This window comes from Paramacrobiotus metropolitanus, unplaced genomic scaffold (genome assembly GCF_019649055.1).
Source record: "Paramacrobiotus metropolitanus isolate TYO unplaced genomic scaffold, Prichtersi_v1.0 Parri_scaffold0000059, whole genome shotgun sequence".
Taxonomy (NCBI): domain Eukaryota; kingdom Metazoa; phylum Tardigrada; class Eutardigrada; order Parachela; family Macrobiotidae; genus Paramacrobiotus; species Paramacrobiotus metropolitanus.
The window spans coordinates 185,063-208,223 of NW_026570279.1; the positions used below are offsets into that span (position 1 = coordinate 185,063).

General features: G+C 42.5%; 3 protein-coding genes and 1 long non-coding RNA gene across 6 annotated transcripts; 1 reads left to right on the forward strand and 3 right to left on the reverse strand.

The window, feature by feature from the left end:
• Positions 1–3,658: 3,658 nt before the first annotated feature.
• LOC129593081 (uncharacterized) lies at positions 3,659–5,864 on the reverse strand. Its single transcript, XM_055489270.1, has 2 exons — positions 5,537–5,864; positions 3,659–4,802 (listed from the first exon to the last, which is right to left on the reverse strand). Exons 1-2 carry the CDS (start codon positions 5,646–5,648, stop codon positions 4,129–4,131), a joined length of 786 nt encoding a protein of 261 aa, XP_055345245.1. The 5' UTR covers positions 5,649–5,864; the 3' UTR covers positions 3,659–4,128.
• Positions 5,865–6,051: 187 nt separating this feature from the next.
• Positions 6,052–12,037, reverse strand: LOC129593068 (uncharacterized). Of its 2 annotated transcripts, none has more exons than XR_008691054.1 (4): positions 11,601–12,037; positions 10,253–11,356; positions 8,963–9,644; positions 6,052–6,984 (listed from the first exon to the last, which is right to left on the reverse strand). It is a non-coding gene; the product is annotated as an uncharacterized LOC129593068 (long non-coding RNA). The 2 variants fall into 2 exon arrangements; XR_008691055.1 differs by having other exon boundaries at positions 10,253–11,472; positions 11,537–12,037.
• A 260-nt stretch (positions 12,038–12,297) lies between these two features.
• LOC129593120 (uncharacterized) lies at positions 12,298–18,483 on the forward strand. 2 transcript variants are annotated; one of them, XM_055489308.1, is made up of 6 exons: positions 12,298–13,701; positions 13,945–14,052; positions 14,125–14,374; positions 15,328–15,418; positions 15,511–16,849; positions 17,980–18,483. In XM_055489308.1, exons 1-5 carry the CDS (start codon positions 13,514–13,516, stop codon positions 15,582–15,584), a joined length of 711 nt encoding a protein of 236 aa, XP_055345283.1. In that variant the 5' UTR covers positions 12,298–13,513; the 3' UTR covers positions 15,585–16,849; positions 17,980–18,483. The 2 variants fall into 2 exon arrangements, 1 of the variants encoding a protein (XP_055345283.1); XR_008691060.1 differs by having other exon boundaries at positions 12,298–13,361; positions 14,125–15,418.
• On the reverse strand, positions 15,531–21,095 carry LOC129593061 (uncharacterized). Its single transcript, XM_055489246.1, has 3 exons — positions 20,566–21,095; positions 17,931–19,008; positions 15,531–17,046 (listed from the first exon to the last, which is right to left on the reverse strand). The coding sequence occupies exons 1-3, from the start codon at positions 20,894–20,896 to the stop codon at positions 16,518–16,520; spliced, it is 1,938 nt and encodes a 645-aa protein (XP_055345221.1). The 5' UTR covers positions 20,897–21,095; the 3' UTR covers positions 15,531–16,517.
• Positions 21,096–23,161: the final 2,066 nt, after the last annotated feature.

The window sequence follows — 23,161 nt, forward strand, 5'->3', positions numbered from 1 at the left end:
TTGTACATGACAGTTTGCTGACCTCCAAGCTGGCAATATGTATTCTCCCATATCCACCATTGTTCTCGGTAATTTGTCTTAGGCCGCGGATTAGGGCTCTGGTAGTAGTTCAGGATCTGGACAAGGACGTAAGCTTTTGTTTCGGCTCATCAAAACACCTTCCTACACCTAACTATTTGTACGAAAAAATGTTGTTGGCACTAGTTACGAACGCATACTGCTAGCAACCGATTCTGTGGCGAGAACCCAAGATCGCATTTAAAGCGCAAACATCCACATAAGAGCAATATAAAACCGTATTAGTTTCACCTCCTGATCAATCAAGCAGCCAATCAAGATTTCTATGGCAAACCAGATAAAAGTTGTTTCATCTCAATCTTCCCCCAGGAAACCACTGTTATAACAATTATGTCGCTCTGACCTTCACGTACGTATTTACGTACGATTTGTGTAAGGAGGCTGATGTAATAAAATTTTGTCATACTAGTATGACAAAATTTTATTACATCAGCCTCCTTACACAAATCGTATAGTGATCGGACGACTCGATGGAAACCGATTACTGCTTCCAATTACAAACCGCATTTAAGGAACTAAAAGAGGATTTATAACTGGGCACGAATAGGGAATATTTATTGTTTCTCATCAATGAACGTCTGCACAATGCACACTGTACCTGACAAATCTCGCTCACACGTCTGTTGTTCTTCCCAACCAATTCCGCGATCTACCGTGAAATTTCGTCCACATCCGATTTTCTAATGGGAATAAGGTGCATCTCCAATAAATCACATAGATACCCTGCATTAACTGCTTGCGGATCAATAACGGTGTGGGGAATATCCGCTTCCACCCCAGGAACTCTCACTCCCTGTCTTGTTCGGAAGGTATCTCTTATCTTGCAGTTTACTGTGACGGAGTCACGACATGCGTGATACCGTCAAGGTCAATCAGCGGTCGATTCCATCATATAACATTACCCTTACGTCACTTCCTGTCATACCGCCGTCATCGAGCACAGTCACCACAGAAGCCCCACCCCCTCCTAGCCGGCCATCCTCGTATATAAGGAGGCCTTCCGACTGCCAGCCAGTCAGTCCGTACTTCAGCAGCAGCCTAGATGCTTATCTATAGAGTAGTTGTAGTGGGCAAGCGTTTTACCGAATAAAGGTCATGGTCACACAGGTGTTGCCTAGCCGTTCACCATAGGTACACATAGGTAGAGGTCATCGTTGACCTTTCACATAGGGCTCATAGGGTGCACTACGGGAGGACTCAGTCTTGCGACATTATCCATAGTATCATGAAACTAGGTGCCCCATTACTGCCGTAAGGGTCAGCCGCTTGACGAAAAAGCTGACCCAGTTGACGAAAGAGGTTCTTAATAAATGGCTTTCGTAGCAGGTAGCCCAGTAAAAATCTCCCAGCCAAAAGACTTTTGGGCGATACACTTTGAAAGCCCACAAGGTAAACTGCCAGCGTAGCGGATGTGACAAGTTTGACTAGACAACCAAGCATGACATATTCCTCCACACTAAAGCCCAGAGATCCCGGTGGAAAACTACAGTTTTACACGACACGTGTATGTATTTCTGCATATCGTGGGATGTAAGAAGGGTTTCCCATAAGCTGCAAACGCGCCTACAGCGCTGTTGTTCAACGGCATGTAGACGCTGAAGCACTTCCTTGAGCACCAACAGCGACAACAGCAGCCTCTGCACACGATTAGGTCCATTTTGCAGTGGTCGATTAATAGACTTCCCTCTGAAGCTCATGCGGTACATAGTATTTAAGAAATCGGAACGTGGATACTCACGTGCAGTGCGCGAAGCGTCATTAAAATGTTGATCCTGCAAAAGACGTTAATTGCTTATGAGCACCAACATACCAAGTAAGAAATGCGCTTCGCGCTCGCTTAGAACTAGCAATAAAAAACATCTCGAGGCTTACGAAATTTTAGCAGATTCCTCATATGAGCCGGCCAACCACTAACGGACGGCAGTTTGTGAAATTATCCAGTCCTCGGAAGTCGCTTCTTTATTTAGGAGCACGTGGTTTAAGTACCGTTTTTTCAATATTGCCTGATATCTGTTCAGCTGGAAATGCTAAGGAACCAAGGAACAAAATTGGAAGTACTAAAACGTTCTACAAGGAAGTTTACGCGGCATCAGTACTCGGGGCTTGGACGAACCGGATAAACCGGCCGAGATTTTTGTTATATAATTACTGGTAATTATGCAGTGTTTTTGATTAAATATGAGTGTGTTGAAAACTAATAAAATTATAAACTTGGCAAAGGAAGTAGTGCATATAGTGAGACTTACTTACAGTGGGAATTATGGCCGCCGGCATTTAGGACTTCAAAATTCAATATTTACTTAAGTAATAGCGCGCATCCTGTTGGCGGTACCATCACACCACTAACATTACACAACTAATGAGCGTTTTTAGGGCTTTACCGGCCTTACCAGCCCTCTACCGAATAATACGGCGACACGAGCCACGCAAGTAGTGATATCCGGTGAGCATGTGCCGGCTTCTCGGTGCATTTCTACGAGATCTTCCAGGTCCAGATTTGAAGTGATTCATTAGGGCTCTAAGGGTTTTTGATTAGAATGTTTCCCGGTTTTACATCGCCGTGGATAATGCTGTTTTCATGGAGAAACTGTAGTCCATGGGGTATTTGCTGTGAAAAGCGTATTGCCCGTCGCTGTTTGAAAATTCCGTATTGATCTCTAGTTCTCTTAAGGAACGAAGGTAAATCACCACCGGAAATTAATGAAAGTACTGTAAAAGAACATAACAAACATGTTTTTTAATTAATTTTTTTTTAATTTTATAAAACATTATTGGTTGGCAGTGATTGATTGCGAGATTGGGAAGCCCTACCGCTGTAATAGTCCATCATCAACTCCACGATGCCTGTAGTGCTGGCCGGAGTTATTTTGTAATAGGGGACTAAATTCTCATGTTGTAGCTCCAGTAGCCTCTGCCGTCTTTTACGAAGCTTCTGCCATTTTTCCGGATCAGATGCTAGTTGCGAGTTTAGCGGATTCTGGTTTAGGTATGTCACTTTAACCGCCACAGTTGTTTCTCCAAAAAATCACCACGATGCACTACGTTCGCTTTCTACACCATGCCAAAGGTGTCTTTTCCAATGTAATCGTTCTTTTCATAATGATAATGACAAGACTTACCAAAATCCTCGGGTGGGGTTGTTTCGGCCATGACTATTCTTGTACAAATAGTAATATTTCTAACTAACGCCAATCAGTTTGAGAAAGGACGTGATAAAATTCGGAATTAAAACATGAAATCCTACACAAGGCGAAATCATTTACAAACTGGAAGGACTGCAATAAGTTTTTTCTTCGACTACTGACACCGTTAAGTCACTATTTGACTAGTCATATGGAGTACTGTTTCTCATAAAATCAAACCAAAAAAAGTATAAAATTTTCAAAATTAAACAAAAAATTTTCCAATAGCCTAAACACTCAAAGGTTTTCTCCTTAGGGTTAAAGTCTCCTTTAAAGGAGTTTGGCTACTGTAGTTGCTATAATAATAATAATAATAAAAATAATAATTATGTACTGCACCGCTGTTTGTAGTCGATGTCGTCAGCACTAGCGGGGTTCTTTGAATACCACTATACGTCTATACCGCAAGTTGTGCATTTGAATTAACTTTTTATAAATTCAATCAACAACTTCCGCTTTGGCTGTATCCTATGATAGGTTATCATTTTGTATTATCCGCACTGATGCGCATATTGTTAAACTTTTGTCGGCTGATACCACTTCTAATCGCCAAGAGCTGCCACGTAAGCGCGAAGCAGAAGCGAGCTACAGTAAATCAATCTACGCCATTAACTTTAAGTAGAGCAAACAATAAATAAGAAATAAGAAAAGAAAAAAGAATACATGTATGTAAGAAAATAGTGTCAATATGTCTAGCGTCGATTCCAGTGCCGCCGGGCTGAACTGGACTTTTATACAGCCTTAAGGTCCATAAAAGCATCGACCAAATATGTGCTGTACTAGCATATTGCCAACTTGTGGACATCATTCTAAACGCGTACAACTATAATATTCACAGTACTGACACGATGGTAGGTGTTAGTACTTGTCAGTACTTGACAACTTCCGAATACGCAAACAAAGCTCCCGGCGGCATATTTCTTGATGCGTGGCTCGTAGCAAAGTATCCGGTAATTTGTGGAGAACTTCCAGGATCCAAGTGATCATTAATAAAACGCTCCAGACCGTGAGTGGCGCTATTAGTTTGTGCAGCCGGATAAGGATAGTCGTCCGGCGGCGCTATCTCCGCCAGCATGGATTGTCGCGTAGCCGGCGGATGATAACCTGCGATAAAGACCGTTTGCGGAGATGCCGGAGCAGCTCCAGCCGGTGCGATACCATGCGATGTCCTGTCACTGATAGCCGCCACAGCACGTACGAGTTGCATGGTTAGCCACATAACAGAGAACGCTCCAGTACCGATGGCAAAGGGCCCGCCAGGATCCACGGTACCGAAACCATCAGAATGGCTTCGCTGCCAGGTCAGCACGAGAGCGCCCTGTGTGACCATGCCTACAGTCAGCGATATGCTGATAATCAGGAAGGCTATATAGAGTCTGAGGAAGCGTAATCCGGCAGTCATATGCCTTGCGGAGATTAACGGTGAAGAGCTACTAGTAGCGGTCGGCTCGCAAAAGAAGCCACACACTCCAACAATGCTGGTGACGACGATCCATGCCGCTTGGATGACGGCCGTTAGTACAATGTCTCCCATTCCCACCGCTAGCGAATTATAACATTAAAAACCAATGCATAGGTACTTTAATTATTCTACATTATAAAGGATTACGTTGTAGAACCCGCACTCTAAGTACCGTGTTTGAAATAGAAATTAATTATTACTTCCAAGGAGCGGCATCGGTCAGTCTATCGAGGTGTACCAAATGCGGACAAAATTAAAGAGTCTTTGATTAGGCAGCTCGGACATCAGATCACTATTCAGACCCGTTTGATAACTGCTTACGTCAATTAGCAACAGATATATTTCCTGAAAAATTCTTGGCAAGAAAGCCGCGTCAAAATGACAAACAAAAAACGGGAAAAAATAATAGCTTATAACATTCATAACGTCCTACCTGTATGCTGTTTGTGCATGCCGCTCAGTACAATACGCGCCTAAATTTTGCTTTTCAACTTACGTGTGATTAGAGCTTTTTTACTAAATACAAGCTTAGTACAATAATAAGATTAATACATAAGCTTAATACAAATTAAGCTTAACACAATTTAAATTAATACAACCTTTTTTACTTAATACTTTTTTTAATTTTTTACGATTGTTTTAATAAGGCACGATGGAGTATGTCATAAAAAAATTACCGCAAACATGACTTACTGTACGTACCTAAATGTGCTATTTTGTTAACACAAAGAGCCTGCGAAATTATTTTTCCGTGATCGTCGTACAATTAATTATTTTTTCTTGTCCATAGTAGCACAAAGAAGTACACACGTACCCAGTGGCAGGGTTGCTGCAAATACGTTAAATGCCCCCAGCATTAAATTCTGAGTTGCCAAAACAGCTGCGGAACGATAGCCGGAACCACCCGATAACTGCGCACACTCCATTTTGCTTAGTACTAATATACTTTTGACTGAAGACTGAAATCAAGTCGAGCAAGGAGCAATCAAAAAGCACAAGTGTAGTATGGTGGTGTAAATGTGCCATAAAATTTCTAAAATGCCATACACGTGACGAAATTCAAATAATTATGACTAAAGAGCAGCATACGTATGAAGACATACTGTGGATTTAAGCTGAGGCCTTGCATTGTGCTTTGTACAATACAATGTTGGCTTACGCTTTGTGCTCTGTCTTGCAGTTAAGTAATGCTGGTGCCAACAGCCATGTAATCTGGTGGGTATGAAATTTGATAAACGCGGTAGCATGACAGCAATATGATGGCATTTTTCATCCGATTCGTTAGACAACTACGCAGAATGCATATTATGACATCGATAACGCCCTATCAATAATAATCATAGCGCTAAAAACAATTAATACGATCGGTCGGCACTATTGTGCCTTTCCTATCAGCAACAGTATCATTACCGCACGCGGATTTGCAAATCGGATACGATGTTGGAAACATTGCATGACAAGTACAGTCACCAATGTCACACAATAATAATTTCCAGCAAAAGTGTTATCAGTTTTCTCGCGTACAGCACGGCATTGCACTGATGACGTATGCACATCGCTTTTCTCGGTATAGTACAACAGCGGCTTGATAGAGGATTAGTCAAAAAAATTTCAAATCGACATAAATTTTCATGGTAAACACGACAACTTGCTGTTTAGAAGCCGATGGAGTATTGTAGCTATGTACTTTGCAGCGGTATAGAGATTGTGCGACGGTAGTTGGAGAAAGCTTGGTGGCGTATCGGCGTTTGACCGTCCCTATCCAGAGCAACATAACTGACTTCTTTCCACACATTTTTCTCCGCATCACACGTTTCTATTGGCAATGGTGTATAATCATCTCGCCAGTAGCTACTTATTACGTTTACTAATGACGGATGCTCGTCTTCCAGATAGCTTTTCCCGCCAAATACATGTATGCTCCCATTGAACATAAAGGCACAGTGATTGTACCGTTTCCGTAGGAGATCTCCTAAACTTTTCCACGAACGTGTTGCTACATCAAATCGCGAACACTATCCCATCACGGCTTTCCCGTCCTCCGACCCACCCAACAGGTAGATTTTTCCCTGCAGCTCCACCATGGCGAAATTCGTCCTTTGATCAAAATCCGGTAAATTTCCAAAATCTTCCCAGTTGTACGTCATTATATTAAAGCCGATTAAGCTTTTTAATGACAGAACTGATGAAACATCTGCTGAACTGGCTACTACGTAAAATATCCTGTCTTTGATCAAGACACCGCCACAAATCTTTCGTATTCTGCAAAAATGAAATTAATTAAAAAAATATGAGGATTTGGTATAATATAATAAGGCAGTTGTCCCACACTATGATATCACAGTTGTAGTGATATTGGCAACGCCCACCAAAAACCTCGGCCGAAGTTGTATCAGCCATGACTAGTGTTCTTACAGTAATTACTACATCAAACGCGGATCCGTAACGGAAAGAGACGTGACAGAAATCGTGACACAAATCACATAATCACACACAATTATAAACTGCAGTCGATTTTCTGATTGATTATTGCGAACAGCACTAAACCACTAAACATATGAATTGTAATTGTACCGTGTACCACTCTTTTGTCGCCAGCTGATGTCATCAGAAAAAGCCAGTTCCTCGCATACCATAATAAACCAAGAAATGCAGTTGAATTAAGGCTTAATATGCCTAATCAAACACTTCCGCTTTGGTGATGATAGGTTACCTTTTTTACTTGCCACCAGACCTGGGCAGTTATAACTTAACTCATAACTTAACGCGAGTTATTTTCGAGTTATCGAGTTTTAACGTAACTCTGAAGCGTAACTCGCTAGGAAGGAAACTTAACTCTAGCGTAACTCGAAAATAAGTTAACGCAACGTAACTGTAGCGTAACTCGGTGGTTTCAAGTTACTAATAAAATAATTAATTTACAAATATAGAAAATATTAAAATTATTTCCGACTTGGCGTGCACTCACTTCCGATACTTCTACAACCATGCGCATACAAAACAGCTCCAGCTGATGTAGTACACCACGACCGCCATAGGCACTGGCCACATGGTTTTTTCGGCTACTGATATCAGCGCACTGACTGCAGTTATACTGAATTACACACATACAATGTAGGACTAAATGGTCGCATAGCCCCATACCCAGCATTCTGTACGCAAGCGGTGCAGTGCACTTGTACGAAACGGATATTTTGAACTCAGTGCACTGCGCTGCATTCGTACTGAATGTGGAGATGTTGGGTATGCGACCATTTTGTCCTAAGCTGTACATTGTCAGCTGGGATATACATGTATTTCGCAATTATCCTGTGTCGTTTGAAAGGCGCTCTAGGCCTTTTCGCTAAAAAGCTGTAGTTTTTGGTAATTGATTTACGCACGGATGTCAGTTCGTGCGTAAATCAAGGATCAGGAAGCGATTTCAGTTGAAAAGGAATTCAGCAGCTATCAGGCAGACGTTAGCGAATGCGAGAGTGTCCTGCGATTTTGGCAAGACATGAAAAATGACTTTCCCCGATTGTATAGCTAGGCTTTCTAGGCGAATGTTAGCGGCGCCCGGTAGTACTGCTCCAGTTGAGCGTCTCTTTAGCGTTGCGGGCGCATTGTTAAGTCCCAGGCGTGCTAGTTGTACGGATGGGAATTTGGAGAATCAGCTATTTTGCAAAGTTAATAACGATCTGTGTTTTAAATCTGGTAATAGTAATACCGGTACTCTAAAGAGATTACTTGAAAATGATTAATAAAGACGTATGAATTTTTTATTGTAACGTAACTCGCGTTATAACTCATAACTCTAGTTTGTTTGAATAACGTAACTCGTAACGTAACTCGCGCGCTACACTGAACTCGTAACTCTAACTATAGGCCAAATTTCCATAACTGCCCAGGTCTGCTTGCCACTAATACGCACATTCCCTACTTAGCTTTTGTTTGCTGATGCCGGCTTTAATCGGTATAGCTGTCGCGTTAGCGAGAAATGAAAGGAAGTTATCAGAAAAGCCATTTATCTTACGTATATTTAAAACAACATACAGTATTATTTATGTTGTCCGCTTTGTTTTAGCGGGGTAAATACATTAAGGCTATCTTTCGGTGCAAATATAAACTAGTATGAGCAAAATTTCGGCAGCATATATCGATATTAATAATAATTAAAATACCGAGACGTATGTTCATTGATCCCAGTTTTCTCTTTCAAGGATAAAAACATTTTCATGCTTTAAATGTTCTTGCCGCTTACAATGTGTCATGGAAGAAAGACGATGGACGGTGTCGTTGGGACGTTGGGCGGAATAAATGCCAATAAATGCACAAAAAATATGTTAACGAATACAGACTAAAAATTATTTTGTAATGGTACACAAACTGAACGGCGGTAGTTTGTACAAGTTAAATGGTCTAAAGGCGCTAGACCGGCTTGATCCAAAGATGCATAATTTACATCCTTCCAAACATTTTCTCCGACATCATAGTATTCCATCGGCAGGCATGGGTAGTCATTTCTCCAGTGGCCTTGTCCACCAAATATATGGGTCAGTGCTGGATACCCGTTCTTCCAGTGGCTTTTCCCACCAAATACGTATAAACGCTCATTCGTCACGAATGCACAGTGTTTATACCGCCGCTGTCGCAGGGATCCTACCGATTCCCAGGAGCAGGTTGCCATATTAAATCGTGCACACGACCTCAACACGGTTCTGTCCGGCTCTGACAAGCCACCCAGCAAATATATATTTCCATGCAGTTCAATCATGGCGAAGTTAGCCCTTTTCTTTACGTCAGGTAAGTCTCCGAAATCATCCCACTCATACGTCGCAATGTCGAAGCAGGTCAAACGTAACACATGACCCGATGGTGTACCAGTACATGTCAAATAAAATAATTTGTCGTTTGTTGACACCCCGCCAGAAATTGATTGGATCCTGAAAATCAGCAGTGCTTATATATCATTGACTACCGTAATTATCGAATTTGCACCCCTGGGGTGCAAAAGTTCAAACGTCCTGGCGAAGGGGTGCTTATTTCAGGGAGGGGGCGTTATTTCTGGGGGTGGTACCATTTTTCAAACAGTACTTTTCGGAGGCGGCCGTTATTTTTCAAACAACTGTGCATCCTGTTCTACAGCAACTGACCGCAGTAGATACCGGTATCTGCAATTTCACAACCTTGCTTGCAGCATTCTGGAGCACACCACCTTATTTTTGTAACCGTCTACTGTGTATTCATTAAAACGTTATAAGTAATAAGGAGCAATGTGCGCTCTATCTATCATTTTGTGACGCTTAGCATTTAATAACGCCCGCCTGGGCGTTAAATTTGGGGGGAGGCGCTATTTTTCAAACAGGTTATGGGAGGAGGCTTATTATGGAGGGAGGCCTTATTATTGAGGGAGGTGCAAATTCGATAATTACGGTCGTTTTCAACGATTCATATGATATCTAAGATGTCGAGCTTTCCTCGGGTTTCTTGTCATTTGTGCACTCTACACATACCGCACGCTATACACGAAAAAATAAGTGCAGTAACTTACGCTGCAGCATTTGGTGGTCTTGAAATGACGAGTATACTGCCATCGGAAATGTCCACCATCGCAAGTTCCGTGTCCCTAGTCCAAAAATAAACCGTTTTTCCCACGCACACAGGTCAGCGAAAAATAACTCTAGAATTCCCGCTCTGACTATCCAGTAAGCGCCACATCTGCCTTGTAACGTTCCACACAACCGTGTCCACTAAATCTTCGGATTTCCGAATCTGACACACGACTTCGTTGCCTGAGGCTATAAAACTGTCGACAAATTTTTTTTTTAATACTGATTTTTGAAACCATTCGGCAGCGACCACTTTCGTAACGTCACAGAAGCGGTATGACCGGTGTCCAAAAGATGAATCGATAATCCGTTTGCAGGTACACATATCACAGAATTTTCGTCCTCGTTGGTTTCCGAAACACTCGGACGACTCATCTCGTCAATATGAATCATAACAAAGTCAGTCGTCTGTCGCCCAGGTACCCCGTTTTCAACGTCCAATAGTTCATCAAAGAGCCGCATTGCTGTGATCCTCTCGCTGCTGACCGCTCTTAAACATCCTTGAATACATTCCGCCAAATTCGATGGCACGCGTTCATCCACGAAGGGAAGGGCTCCATTGAGTACCATACTGATGAACTGGGTTTCCGAAACCGCGTTAGTCATAAACACAATTTGGCCCGTTGTCAGGAACCACTTGTCCTGAAGGCACACAACAATATTGGCTGACTCCAGAAGCAAGCAGCCAAAACCCCAGATATCGGTCATACGACCAGGAGCGGACCTGGCAGCTGAGCGAACCGCCCCAACATTTCCGGTGACATGTAGCGACACGTACGTAGATGCGTAATATCAAGTGAGCATGTGCCGGCTTCGCGGTGCATTTGCACCAGGTCATCCAAGTCCCCAATTTGCAGAATTTCGCGTAGGCTATTTGGGTTTTTTATCAGGATGTTCCCCGGCTTTATGTCGCCATGAATGATATTGTTTTCATGGAGATACGCCAGTCCGTGGGCGATTTGGTGTGCAAAGAGTACTGCTCGTCGCTGCCGGGAGAACTCCAGGGTTTCCTCGAACTCTTGCAAGGAAAGAGGCTAAGTCGCCGCCTGCAGTCAACGGGCGAAATTATACAGTATTTAATACAGCAAAGTCCGCAATCTACAGGCTTAATGAAACTTTGAATTTCCAGTTGCCAGTTATCATTTAGCTGCAGGAGCAAAATCTGAAATTGCAAGAGCGAAATTTGAGTTGTAAATAACATTAAGTTCTTTTGGGCTGCTCCTTACGTAACAATTAAGTCTTTTATCGTTTTGCGTTCCTTGTTCATTGGTTTATGCGTCCCGTACATACCACTGTAGTAGTCCATCATTAATTCGACGATGCCGGTAGTTTTGGTCAAAGTTATTTTGTAATATGGAACTAAATTATCGTGCTGCAGTTCCAAAATCCTTTGGAGTCTGTGGCATAGCTTCTGCGATTCTTCTGGATCGGATCCCAGGCGCGAGTTTACCGGATTTTGATTCAAGTATATCACCTTGACCGCCACAGTCGTTTCTCCAACAAAATCACCCCGTTCCACCACTTTCGCTTTGTAGACCATGCCGAATGTGCCTTTCCCGATGTAATCTTTCTTTCCATAATGATAGTGACAATGCTTACCAAAAATGTCCGATACTGCTGTGTTAGTCATGATAAGAACTTGGTTCTTAAAATGTTGTTAGATATCAAAAACGCATAATGCTGCAATTTATGACAGTTGGGTAATACGCAGCGCGAGAATATCTCGATGTGCCGTAATCAAAGATTGAACCGACTCCTTCGACATGATTTTATATTGGTAACAAGATAAGTAATCAGGATGCTTGATAAGCTTGACGGCAGCTTTCGCTCAGGCGGTGATAAATCATTATTGTGCTAGCGCGCTAGTGCGCATATTCTATTATTAATTTTCTTTAGTTGATGCCTATTTTACGCAATTCAATGACTAGTACAAGAAGTACGAGTAGCAACTTGTTGCCATTTAAACTTAGAAAAACCTTGCAAGCATACAGTTAGCGGATTACGTGGTCTTGGTTGTTGCATTTTACTCCTCTGCTAATAGTTTGAAACACGCGCTCGCTAACTGCGCGCACGAGAACGAGTACTGCAGAGATACAATACTTTTACACCGTGACAACAGCCTAAAACGGTGTAACTGAAATTAAGGAATCCCCATAATTGGCTTGGATTGTTGGCTTTCCTCTATAGTCGATTGATCATGGTCCATGATGTTTGTGCCAAAGTGAAACCCGCTTTCCTTTTTTTTAGAACGTCAAGGGCTGTGTTATTGCAGCAACCAGCAAGCAAAATTGTTGATAATACTGTCTATTTTGTCCCGTTATAGTAGATGGGCCTGACTTGGGAAACGGTGTGTCTGCTAAATTGTTGGTTAATATTTTGGACAAACTGAATAACTACGAATCCACGAAACCAGTGATAACCTTATTATCATGAGGTTTATGATCCAAAATAGTCGCATACCAGCATTGTTCGTACACACTGTGCTGTCTCTGTTGTGAGTACATGTTGAAGTGTGCCGTAACTATGTATACAGTTACTGCATAAAAAACTTACAATCTAAACTTACGGCGCATTCTTTTAACGATGCAGGCATTTCTCCGCATCAGACAAAAAAAGCCGCTTTTTTTACCTTCATTGTGGTTTTGCTAACATATTTCGTGGACAGGAATTTCACGTTCAAGGTACTGTATAACCGTGTTCAGTTGAACTATTTAGCCAAAGGGCTTAAAACAACCGTTAAGGCGCTAGCAGCTAAACTGGATATGAGAAAATAGTCATAGCTACGATAGACATCCGCAAAACAGCTTTTGCTTTTTGCACGCCTGCTTCTACTTAGCGCTTACTTTTAATATGCGGAGAGCCCACATATTATGACTGCATGCAAAGGATCAGCATTATGATCATTTCATTATGAAAGGTTGCCCTTAACTTCTCATGCGCGCTGCCGGATTTCTCATGCAGAACGCTACAGCAGTAACAGTTCTGTCTGGATATCTCGTCAATGCCAGCCTTTCTAACTGGTCGACGAATAGAACTTCAGCTGAAAATTCGGTTAGCACATATCGGTATACAGACAATCAACTGCGGAATGCGTACCTCGCATGCCGGGCTGTGTTCTTATTCCTCTTGATCCTATGTACCGTGGGTAACGGGTTGAATCTGGCAGTGTTAGCGCGCAGCGTGTTTACGTGGAGAACGTCGGCATGCCATTACTGTATTTACACAAGTTTAAGAGCCACAAAAAAGACCGGGTGCGCGCAAAATATCCGACGGCTTTTTTGAACTTCAAAGGAGCCGCGCGCTATTGTTTACGGCTGACGCCATTTTGGTGGCTCTTAAACTCGTGTAAATACGTGATGATGATTGGTACAGCAATCGCAGATTTGTTAGCGTAAGTCCGCCAGAAACATTATTGTTGCACGTTTGAAATATATTCATCCCATTATCCCAACCCGAATGCTATACGGACGTTCGGGGCGGATGCAGTGTCCTGCGAACGAAAGGATAGCGACTTATTAAACCCACTGCGGAATGGTTTAAATATTGTTCTATTCCCTTTCCCTTAGGTTAACCATGCAATAAACTAGGTTGTACCGACCGAAATTTTAAGAAACTTTTGATAAGTTTTTTGTAGATGGCTTGGGTTAGCATACTTTTTATCGGATGAGCGACCTGGTTTAACGGGCGGGGCGGCGGTCATCCTTCCGTGGTTTACTGACGCGTCAATGACTTTGTCTGATTGGTAAACCTTGGCAGTTTACGACATACGACAGTTCAAATTTCAAATGCATTTACTGCTACTTATGCTTTACAGGATCTTAGTTGTGTTCTCCTGGGAACGGCTGCTTGTGATTTCGAATCCTTTCCGGTTCGCATTCTTGCAGCGGGTAGTAACAGCTCGGTGCCTTATTGTCGTTCTCGCTGCTCTATCGTTCGCATGTCACATGGCCAGTTTTGCAATGCGCTATGATCTTTTCATATTTAACCTTCACAGCACGGCTGGCTCATTTTATTCTTCCCCACTCTGGCTGCAGGAATGGGATGTCGTTGACAGAAAGGGTCTGGTATGTCTTGTATCCGCAGGGTCAGTTAATCTTTTACTCTTTACAGTGAACTGCCTTGCATATTACTAAACCTTATTAATATGATGGCTAAAGAAAGTTTTTGCGCGAAGCCTACGAGCTACTTTGCTAGGAAGCGATTGACAACTGACAAGGCTGTTTGCAAGGCCGTTTATGCCAAATTTGGCTAGAGCGCAATGAGGCTCATTGCGCTCTAGAGAAAAGCAAATGCATTCCCGCCCTAAACGGAAATCTCCAGGTCGCAACGATTCGGTATAGTACCGTATTTACCAGAGCACACATTCCGTTAATATTAAAAAAAACTTAATATAAAACCTCTACTGAGGTTTTTTCCCACAATAACCTTATTGCTTCATACACTTAGTCGCTATCACTTAAAGTGCGGTGTTTTACTATTTGGGTGTATTGAGTGGTATGATGCTTTCTGTAATTATTCGCTTACTATAGCCTACATCGCGGTCGACAGACAGTTTGGTATATGTAGTGAACAAACCGGCGAAATTAAAAATGAAAGTTTCCCCATTCATGAAAACAGGCCTCGCTGACTACGGTCGATCATTATATAATGAAAGCGGATAATACATTGTTTAGTGATAACACTCCGTGAAAAGTACGAAAGCGTCACGTTTAAGCAATCCGAATTCTCTGAATTTTCCAATACAATTTTTCTTAAATAATCATTATAGTATTATGATGGTTTATCCATAAGTTAAAACTGTAGAGACTCCGTGGCTTTAAACATACAGCTGATTCTGCAATGATTTGTGGTGCCTCAGAAATTAATCTATTCGCACAGAAGGATGGAAATCCAAGCGAATGCATGTAAAATTTTTTTTACCTACGCGATATTACAGTATGTATCAACAAATGTTGTAGTCGGTAAACGAATCGACACGAATGAACATGTTCTGATCGGTTATGTCCTCCCCTTGCAGGTTGCGGTGCCCCTTTTGACGTTTTTGCTAATCCTCATTCCCAGTGTAATCCTGATTATTTTCCTCATGGGCCAACGGCGATTTGAATTTGGTGAGATGCGCCGCTTGCAAAATGCTCGAAGTAATACTTCCACGTCAACCACTAACAGCAAAATGAGCAAATCCTTACTGTTACTGCTGTAGGAATTAACATTCCGGGCAAACTCATATTATACGGTACGTTTTGCCGGCCAGGGGCAGGCTGCGGCCGGATCTAAGACTAAAAGTGGTGAAGTTCGTCTAGCGGCAACAGTATTAATAAAGCAAGGGAGTGCTAACGGCTAAAATCGGCAACAATCAGACCAGGAAATAACTGACAAACAAAGGTCACCTTAACCAGTATTGTGGGAGAGTGTGTGGCCGCTGTTGTGCTCGGACTGCACCGTTTTTATCAGTCAAGCACCTTAATGCCGGTTTAAGATTTCTCAAAACCTACATTGTCTGCATGGTAATCAGCATAATGTTGTCTGTGGGTATAAATCGTATGATCATTCATGGCGCACTCATCGTAACCTGGGAACAGAAATTCCATTATAGTTCTGGTGGACCAACCATTATCGGCTACGCAGGGTTCTTTATTGTCCTGGAAATTACGTTTGTAGTGCGAGCTGTGAGAACGATCAGTACATGGACATCATACGGTGTCGCACCAGTGGAATCCACTTTGATTCCCTCTCAAACGGTATCCGTTGGAGGTTGTCATCCTCCTGCTACAAGACAAGCCATGTTGGCGGAGAAAATGCCGTTGGATAGTTATTCTTATCTGACACCGCGAAATGATGACGCTACGCATGTGCCCTGGCGTTTGAATGATGCTTTGGGCTCTGGAAATCCTCCACAAAATCATGGGTTTTCATCTGTGGTCAGCGCAGCAAGAGATACAAAACCGGAAACATTGTTAAGTATCCGAATGTCAATGGATCACCTTGCTGCATTGGTCGGCCTTTGCATGCAGATGTCTGGGACACGCATATTTGCGTATCGGGAAACTTGGAAACTGGTTGTTTTTCAAAGACATGATGGACTGCATAATCGTTTGTGAACACAAATACGTCGAAAATATGTCAATTTCTTAAATCGAATGCCAGGTTATGAAATCAAACGCTTGCTAAAAACGGTGGCCGAGAAAATCCCACTACTCATATGCAAACCTAGCGGTCATCAAAAAGAGGCAGACAATCCGTGCGGTAATAACTTTTAGTTAAAATCTGGGTAAACCATGGTAACCATTTGTTTTCCAGTGACTGAAAATTATCTTCTATCCAAACATTCTTCTCCATGTCATAGCGTTCCATTTGCAGTAATGGATAATAGTCCTGCCAGCTTCTTCTCCCGCCACAAACATAAATGTTCTCATTTACCACGAATGCACCATGATTGAACCTGTTATGCACCAGAGATCCCAAAGTTTCCCAGGACTGAGTAACCAGATCGAAGCGCAAACATGAATCCAACACCCGCTTGTCAGCAGGTTCTCCACCGAGTACGTAGATTTTTCTGTGCAATGTTGTAACAGCAAAATTTGTTCGTTTTGCAATTTCTCCTGGAAAATATTCCCAGTCGTAAGTTAATATGTTGAAACTCGCTATTCGCAACGACTCCGTAGATCCAGAAGCGATACAAAGCACATAAAAAATTAGTTTGTTGTCCATTGATAAGCCGCCAGAAATGGACTTTAAGCTGAAAAAGAAGCCTTCGGTTATAAAGTATTAAAGCATGTTGTCTGATTTGTTTACTAAGTTGTGAGTCGTGACTTCCTATTCCGACCAGCTTGAATGCATGAGCGTAGCGACATGAGTGTACCATGGGCTGCAGCTTACTCGGAAGCGGAACTATACTCTGCACGATAAGTACTGTTAGTATTTTATCTGTCTTCGTTGTGGTTTTTTTAATATTCATACCAGCGATACGACCGAACGACTGAAATACTAAGACTGCGATTGTGTTTTTTCTCCTTTCTGATAATCGCAAGCACAACTTACTGGTGACCGGAAGTGGGGATAGCCATTTTCAAAAAATTTGGTGTAACAAACCGGGTAATTTTTGGTGGCCATTCATTTACTTTATTTTTTACCTAATGAGCAACCCGAGTAATTAGTTACACAGATTACTTTGTATTTCTGAATGCAGAAAAAAATTACAGCCTCACGAATTGCGGACAGACTGTGATAAACAGACGCTTTTTGTGACTATGCGTTAAATTCGTTTAGTGTCGGGTTTTCCTGTTTAACTCGTGTGTTAGCAACATTGTTACTGTTTAGAAAATCGAGATTCTCATTCATATTCATTGGCCACCTGAGTCCTGGATGGTTTCAAGTCAAGTCCTGGCGCACAACCATTTCGCTGCTCATAGGTTATACAGCTTAGGACAAAATGGTCGCATACCCAACATCTCCACATTCAGAACGAATGCAGCGCAGTGCACTGTACGACTGAGTTCAAAATATCCGTTTCGTACAAGTGCACTGCACCGCTTGCGTACAGAATGCTGGGTATGGGGCTATGCGACCATTTAGTCCTACATTGTATCAGTTAATGCAAAACTTGTATATTTTACGACGTACTGATCAGCGCCATCTGGAAGCGGTAGTAAATGGATGTTGTTTTCGGTAGCATGGACCACACCAAACTTTTTTCCTTTTGCCCAAAAGTACACTTTCTCTCCAATTCCGACTGGACATACGAAGAAATATCTTGGACTCAAGTTCAGTGCTCGCCATGATTGTCTGATTATATTCCAAACGATGGTTTCGATCGTTCCATCGGAGCGCAGAAATTGGCAAACCATTTCGCTTCCAAGAGTTGTGAAATTATTACCACCATAACACAGTTGTTTGTTCCGTAAAGCGGTAGGGAGCGGCCATGCGCGTAGTGTCACCGTTGCGGTATTTAGCAATTGTACGGACAAGCTCATCTTGTACACCGGAGCCGTTGAACCGTCAATATCTGTCCAAGTCAATCGTGCTGCAAAATCTGGCATGTCGATTCGAAGCACCGCAATTTCAGATGAGACAGTTGTTCCTTTCTCTGCGTTCAGGAGCTGGAGCAACAAGTTATCGGCACCAATTCTGTCTTTACTATGAACACATAGGCAGCGTCCCGCACATGAAGCCATAAGGGAGGGTATGCTTTGGTCAATAAACGGACGTGCTCCATTCAGCATCATGGTGATAAATTTGAACACCGGGGTAACACCGTCCACAGCAACGATCTCGCCGGAGTTTTGCAATAATTTTCCCGGCAAGCCCATTGCGCTGTTTGCTAATTCCAGAATAACACATCCGAGACTCCAGATATCCGTTTTACGCCCGGGAATTTCCCCCGGCATCTCCGCAAAGCGGCTGAGCATCTCAGGCGACATATAGCGAGAAGTTCCACGCAGCTGTGTAATATCCTGAGAACATGTTGCATCGCGGTGCATTTGAATCAAGTCATCCAAATCTCCAATCAGCAAGATTTCGTGGTGTTTCTCGGAGAATTTAATCAGAATATTACCTGGCTTAATGTCTCCGTGTATTATATTCTGCTGATGCAGATAATGCAGCCCACTGGTTATTTGTTGCGCAAAGCGTATGACACTTCTTTGTTCCAGGAGTCCACCATTTCCTTTTAGCTGCTGCAGGAACGTAGCTAAATCGCCACCTAAAGTAACAGCTTCTGTCGTTAGACTAATGCTACAATTTAGAGCAGTATTCCCCTTACGCCACATATTGTAACATAAACCGCAGACAAACGATTCCTCGTTCTCTTAAAATCTAAGCAGTTGTGAGTCAGGACGATACATTTGGCGTCAAAGCGGTTTTTTCAGTGAAGATGGACAAATCGCTTTGAGGATTTGACTAAAGCATACTGTAGTCAACGCATGCGTCGACTCTACCGTTAAGGTATGCACGTCATGGTGGCTTAAACAATATCGTTTGTAGAGCGCTAGTGTCAGCCGGCATCCCTGCAAAAGTGGAACCTCGGGGAACGTCCCACACGTCCGATCGACGTCCCGATGGTTGCACCACTTTTGCCTGGAAAAGCGGGATGTGTCTGGCATGGGACGTTACGTGTGTGGACACGGTTGCTGTGTCACACCTAAGATCAACATCAACGACCGCGGGATCTGCGGCTGCACAAGCTGAAGAGAAGAAAGTGCGATTCTACGCGTATTTAGATGGTAGATACATCTTCGCACCGCTGGCTTTCGAAACACTTGGACCATGGGAAAAGTCCGCTACCCTTTTAGTGAAAGAAATCGGCAAGCGGCTCCAACAGCACACCGGAGAGCCTCGCTCCCACGAGTTTCTTCGGCAACGCCTGTCGTTGGAAATTCAGCGTGGCAACGCCGCTTCCGTACTCGGAACAATGGCAGGAGCGGCAGCATTAAATGAAATTTTGTTTTTATGATTAACTATTTCTGAAACTGTGATGGTACCGCTTTTAATGAAATCAAGCACCTTTGAAAAAAAAAAAAGGTTTGGTCAGCTGGTCTAGTGGACAGGGAGTAACGCCCTACATTGTACATCTGCTTTCAGCTGTTCTGATAATCAATCGTACTTTCAATTAGTACTTTGTATACAATGGAAGCCAAAATTGTCTTACATTCGGTCCGGGACCGAATGACCAATAAAAATAAATGGCTAGGACCAAATGACCAATAAACAGAAAACGCGCAAGAATACGAACACTTGTTCCTGGCGCATTTCCCAACGAAAACCATGAAGCGATATCTCAAACGAAAGACAAAAAAATTTCAAGAATTTCCATACCAAATGAGTCATCCTTCATGAGATCTAAGAGAAAATCGAGCCATTTTAGTTTGTCGTAGACAAAGCACACGATTTCTGTGTGAAAACTGAAACCAAACCGCGGATGCAAATCCTATGCTATGTCTACGAGAAACTTTAGATGGCTGGATTATCTCTTAGATCTTATAAAGAACACCTTGTTTGGTATCAAAATTCTTGAAATTTTTTCTCTTTCGTTTGAGTTATTGGTCGATGGTTTTCGTTGGGAAATGCGCAAGGTTCAAGTGTAAAATTTAAATGTCAGCAAGCCGATAGCCAGTCAAAAATTTGGCTGTTTGAGTACAGAAAAGTGCCTGGTTGCGCGAGTTTTGTGATTACATAAGTGTAAGACAATTTTGGCGTCCATTGTATGTAACCAAACACCTAAGCAGAAAAATCATAATCATAAAGTCCAGCATCTACATACCGCTGTAGAAGTCCATCATTAATTCGACAATGCCTGTTGCTCCGGTAATCGTTACTTTGTGGTAAGGAACCAAGTTTATATGTCTCAACGAGAGGAGCAGCTGCAGCCGGCTTCGAACCCGCTTCCACTTCTGGGGATTGTTGGCAAGCTGTGAATTCTGGTGTAAGTGAATGACTTTTACAGCCACAACTGCGTCGCCGTCAAAATCCTGACGCTCCACCACATGCGCCTTGTACACAGCACCAAACATCCCGCGACCTATGTAGTCAGTATTGCCGTATTGATACTGGCAACGCTTGCCGTAGGTCTCCGGAACCAATGCATCCATCATGACTGTTTTAATTTTGGCAGTGCAGTTTCGAGTTCTACATGTGTTTCATATACACTGTACAGTAACACCAAAAATTCAAAAATATCTAAATTAGACCGGCATTGGTCGAATAAGGGCTGCGAAATCAATACTACGACGTCAATATAGTGTTTAACGTGCAAGACGTAAGCTACAAAAGCCAAATTTGCTAGTTTGGGAAATTGGGAGAACAGCATACTGTTACGATATTCAATATTGTATCGTTAAGGTGTAATTGCCCTTAAGCAATTCTGCTGTACCGGTTTCCGATTAGTGTATGTCTCCACACATCTGACTGTGCGTTATCATATGCTGCAACATGTTCCGCTGTCTACTTAAACATGCCATTGAATACTGTAGCGGCTCCACCAAGTTATACCACAGCGTCGGTATACCGGAAAAATGCACGTCCAATACACACACGCTAACCGGGCAAAATGCACGGTTTCAAATTTATGTATTATTTACGTTATTTACCCGTATTATTCTATTTACTCACTTTCTTGCGCTCTAGAATTTTAAGTATATTTAACTGAACTTTTAAGTGCCTGTAAGTTTTATTTTATTCCATAAATCACTCTGGTAAACCGTTGTGTAAGTCACAGGAATCATCAGTGTCTAAAATACTGTCGCTAAAAAAGCTAATCTCTATTTCACAGTCGCTTTTCTCACAAACATTTTCAGTTTCGAAATCATTACTTTCGGAAGTGTTCTCCTTATTTTCTTCAAAGAAATCAGAGCTCTGAAATTCGTCATCGGGGACATCACTTTCCAGAACCTGCGCTGCATAAAATCACTTCCGAACCAAGTCTGGAGTCACATTCTGCCAGGCGCGTGAAATCATGTCTATGAAGTCCTGACGTCCTGGTTTCTTCAGATATCCAGATTTGGTCACTTCGTTATGTGACGCACGCCACGCTTGATATTCACTACGGAAAAGAGTTTTCATGGATTTATTGACACTCACGTCCAAAGGCTGATAATCTCCGGTGCGGCCAGCGGGAATGAATATCTGCTCGACATTTCGTTCTCGTAGTAGGAGCTCCGACGACACTTTCTTGTGGACAGTAGCTTGATCACGGACAAGAACTCGTTTTTCGTTGTCTTGGGGAAACGTATACTTGATCCAGTCATTATCCATTTGCTCGGTCCACCAGGTAGTGTAAGAGCTCTCCACGAAAACGTTCCCAGGAATTTTCAGCTTGGACATGATCGCATCGGATAGGGTGCCGTTTTTCCCCCTTCAAAACAACCACAGCGGGGTATTTTCCTCCGTCAGCGCGGATCGTAAGCGAAACGGTTATGCCCTCTTTTCGCCAGGGGTTGCTTTACGGTTACCTGTACAAAGTTACACATATATTTCACCTGTGATTTTAAATGCTTCGTCACTGCCTCCGGGGGAGCACCCCAAAACCACAACAAATCGACAATTTTATTGGCACAAAAATCAGAGCTCTGTGTCATCGTCACATTACATTAAAAATTGCTAACACTGTATTACAAAATTAAAATAACTTGCTTCTTTCACTCCAACAGGCGAAAGTGTTTTTGGCTTTGGAGAGACAAGGCGGATCATCGTCTGGTCGAAATTAAACACTTGGTCCGTAGGTGTACGATCCAAAACGAGCGAGTTATGCAAGCGCAAGAAATATTCAAGCTCTTCTTCCTAATTTAGAAAAATAAATTTAATTATTGTATCAGAGCTCTAACTTGCAGCTAATTAAGCACTTTTTAAATTTACCAAGTCTTCTTCCGAAAAAAACAGATTTTCGAGCGTGACGCGTTGGTACACGGTATCGCAGACACCTTCTTTTGAGAAATTTTGTCATCCAACAATTTGACGCTTTGAAATTCGTATCTCCCTTGGCTTCAGCTAATTTCAGAGCTCTTTCTGGTTCCATGCGCGTAACAATCAGGCCTCTCTTTCGCTCAGCCAGGACAAAGTCGTACAAGTCGTCTTCGATGTCACGATGCTGCGGCTTTCAAACATACTTCTGCTTTCTTGGGGGCTGGTTGCTTTTCAGCCTTCTATAAGCAGATTCGTATTTTTTATTTTTGAAAATAAAATTTTAAAGATTAATTTCAACAAGGAAATCAAGGAATCTACCTTTTCCAAAACATAAACGTCTGCCATGGAACTCCAATCTTCTCTGCGTAACTTCTTGCGCTGATGTTGGAGGCAGCATAACCCAACATGAAGGCTCTGATCTCTTCATCAGTATACCGTCGTTGTCCACGTGCCATTAA

Bases quoted from the DNA above. Each gene is read 5' to 3' on its own strand.
- LOC129593081 (XM_055489270.1), bottom strand. From the start codon at position 5,648: ATGGAGTGTGCGCAGTTATCGGGTGGTTCCGGCTATCGTTCCGCAGCT. The intron at 4,803-5,536 runs GTACGTGTGTAC...ATAATTCGCTAG, and splicing joins TGCAGCAACCCTGCCACTGG to CGGTGGGAATGGGAGACATT.
- LOC129593120 (XM_055489308.1), top strand. From the start codon at position 13,514: ATGCCATTACTGTATTTACACAAGTTTAAGAGCCACAAAAAAGACCGG. The intron at 13,702-13,944 runs GTAAGTCCGCCA...AGTTTTTTGTAG, and splicing joins GCAATCGCAGATTTGTTAGC to ATGGCTTGGGTTAGCATACT. The intron at 14,053-14,124 runs GTAAACCTTGGC...TATGCTTTACAG, and splicing joins TCAATGACTTTGTCTGATTG to GATCTTAGTTGTGTTCTCCT.
- LOC129593061 (XM_055489246.1), bottom strand. From the start codon at position 20,896: ATGATGGATGCATTGGTTCCGGAGACCTACGGCAAGCGTTGCCAGTAT. The intron at 19,009-20,565 runs GTATGTAGATGC...CTGTTACTTTAG, and splicing joins AATGATGGACTTCTACAGCG to GTGGCGATTTAGCTACGTTC. The intron at 17,047-17,930 runs GTACGTCGTAAA...CTTCTTTTTCAG, and splicing joins CTTCCAGATGGCGCTGATCA to CTTAAAGTCCATTTCTGGCG.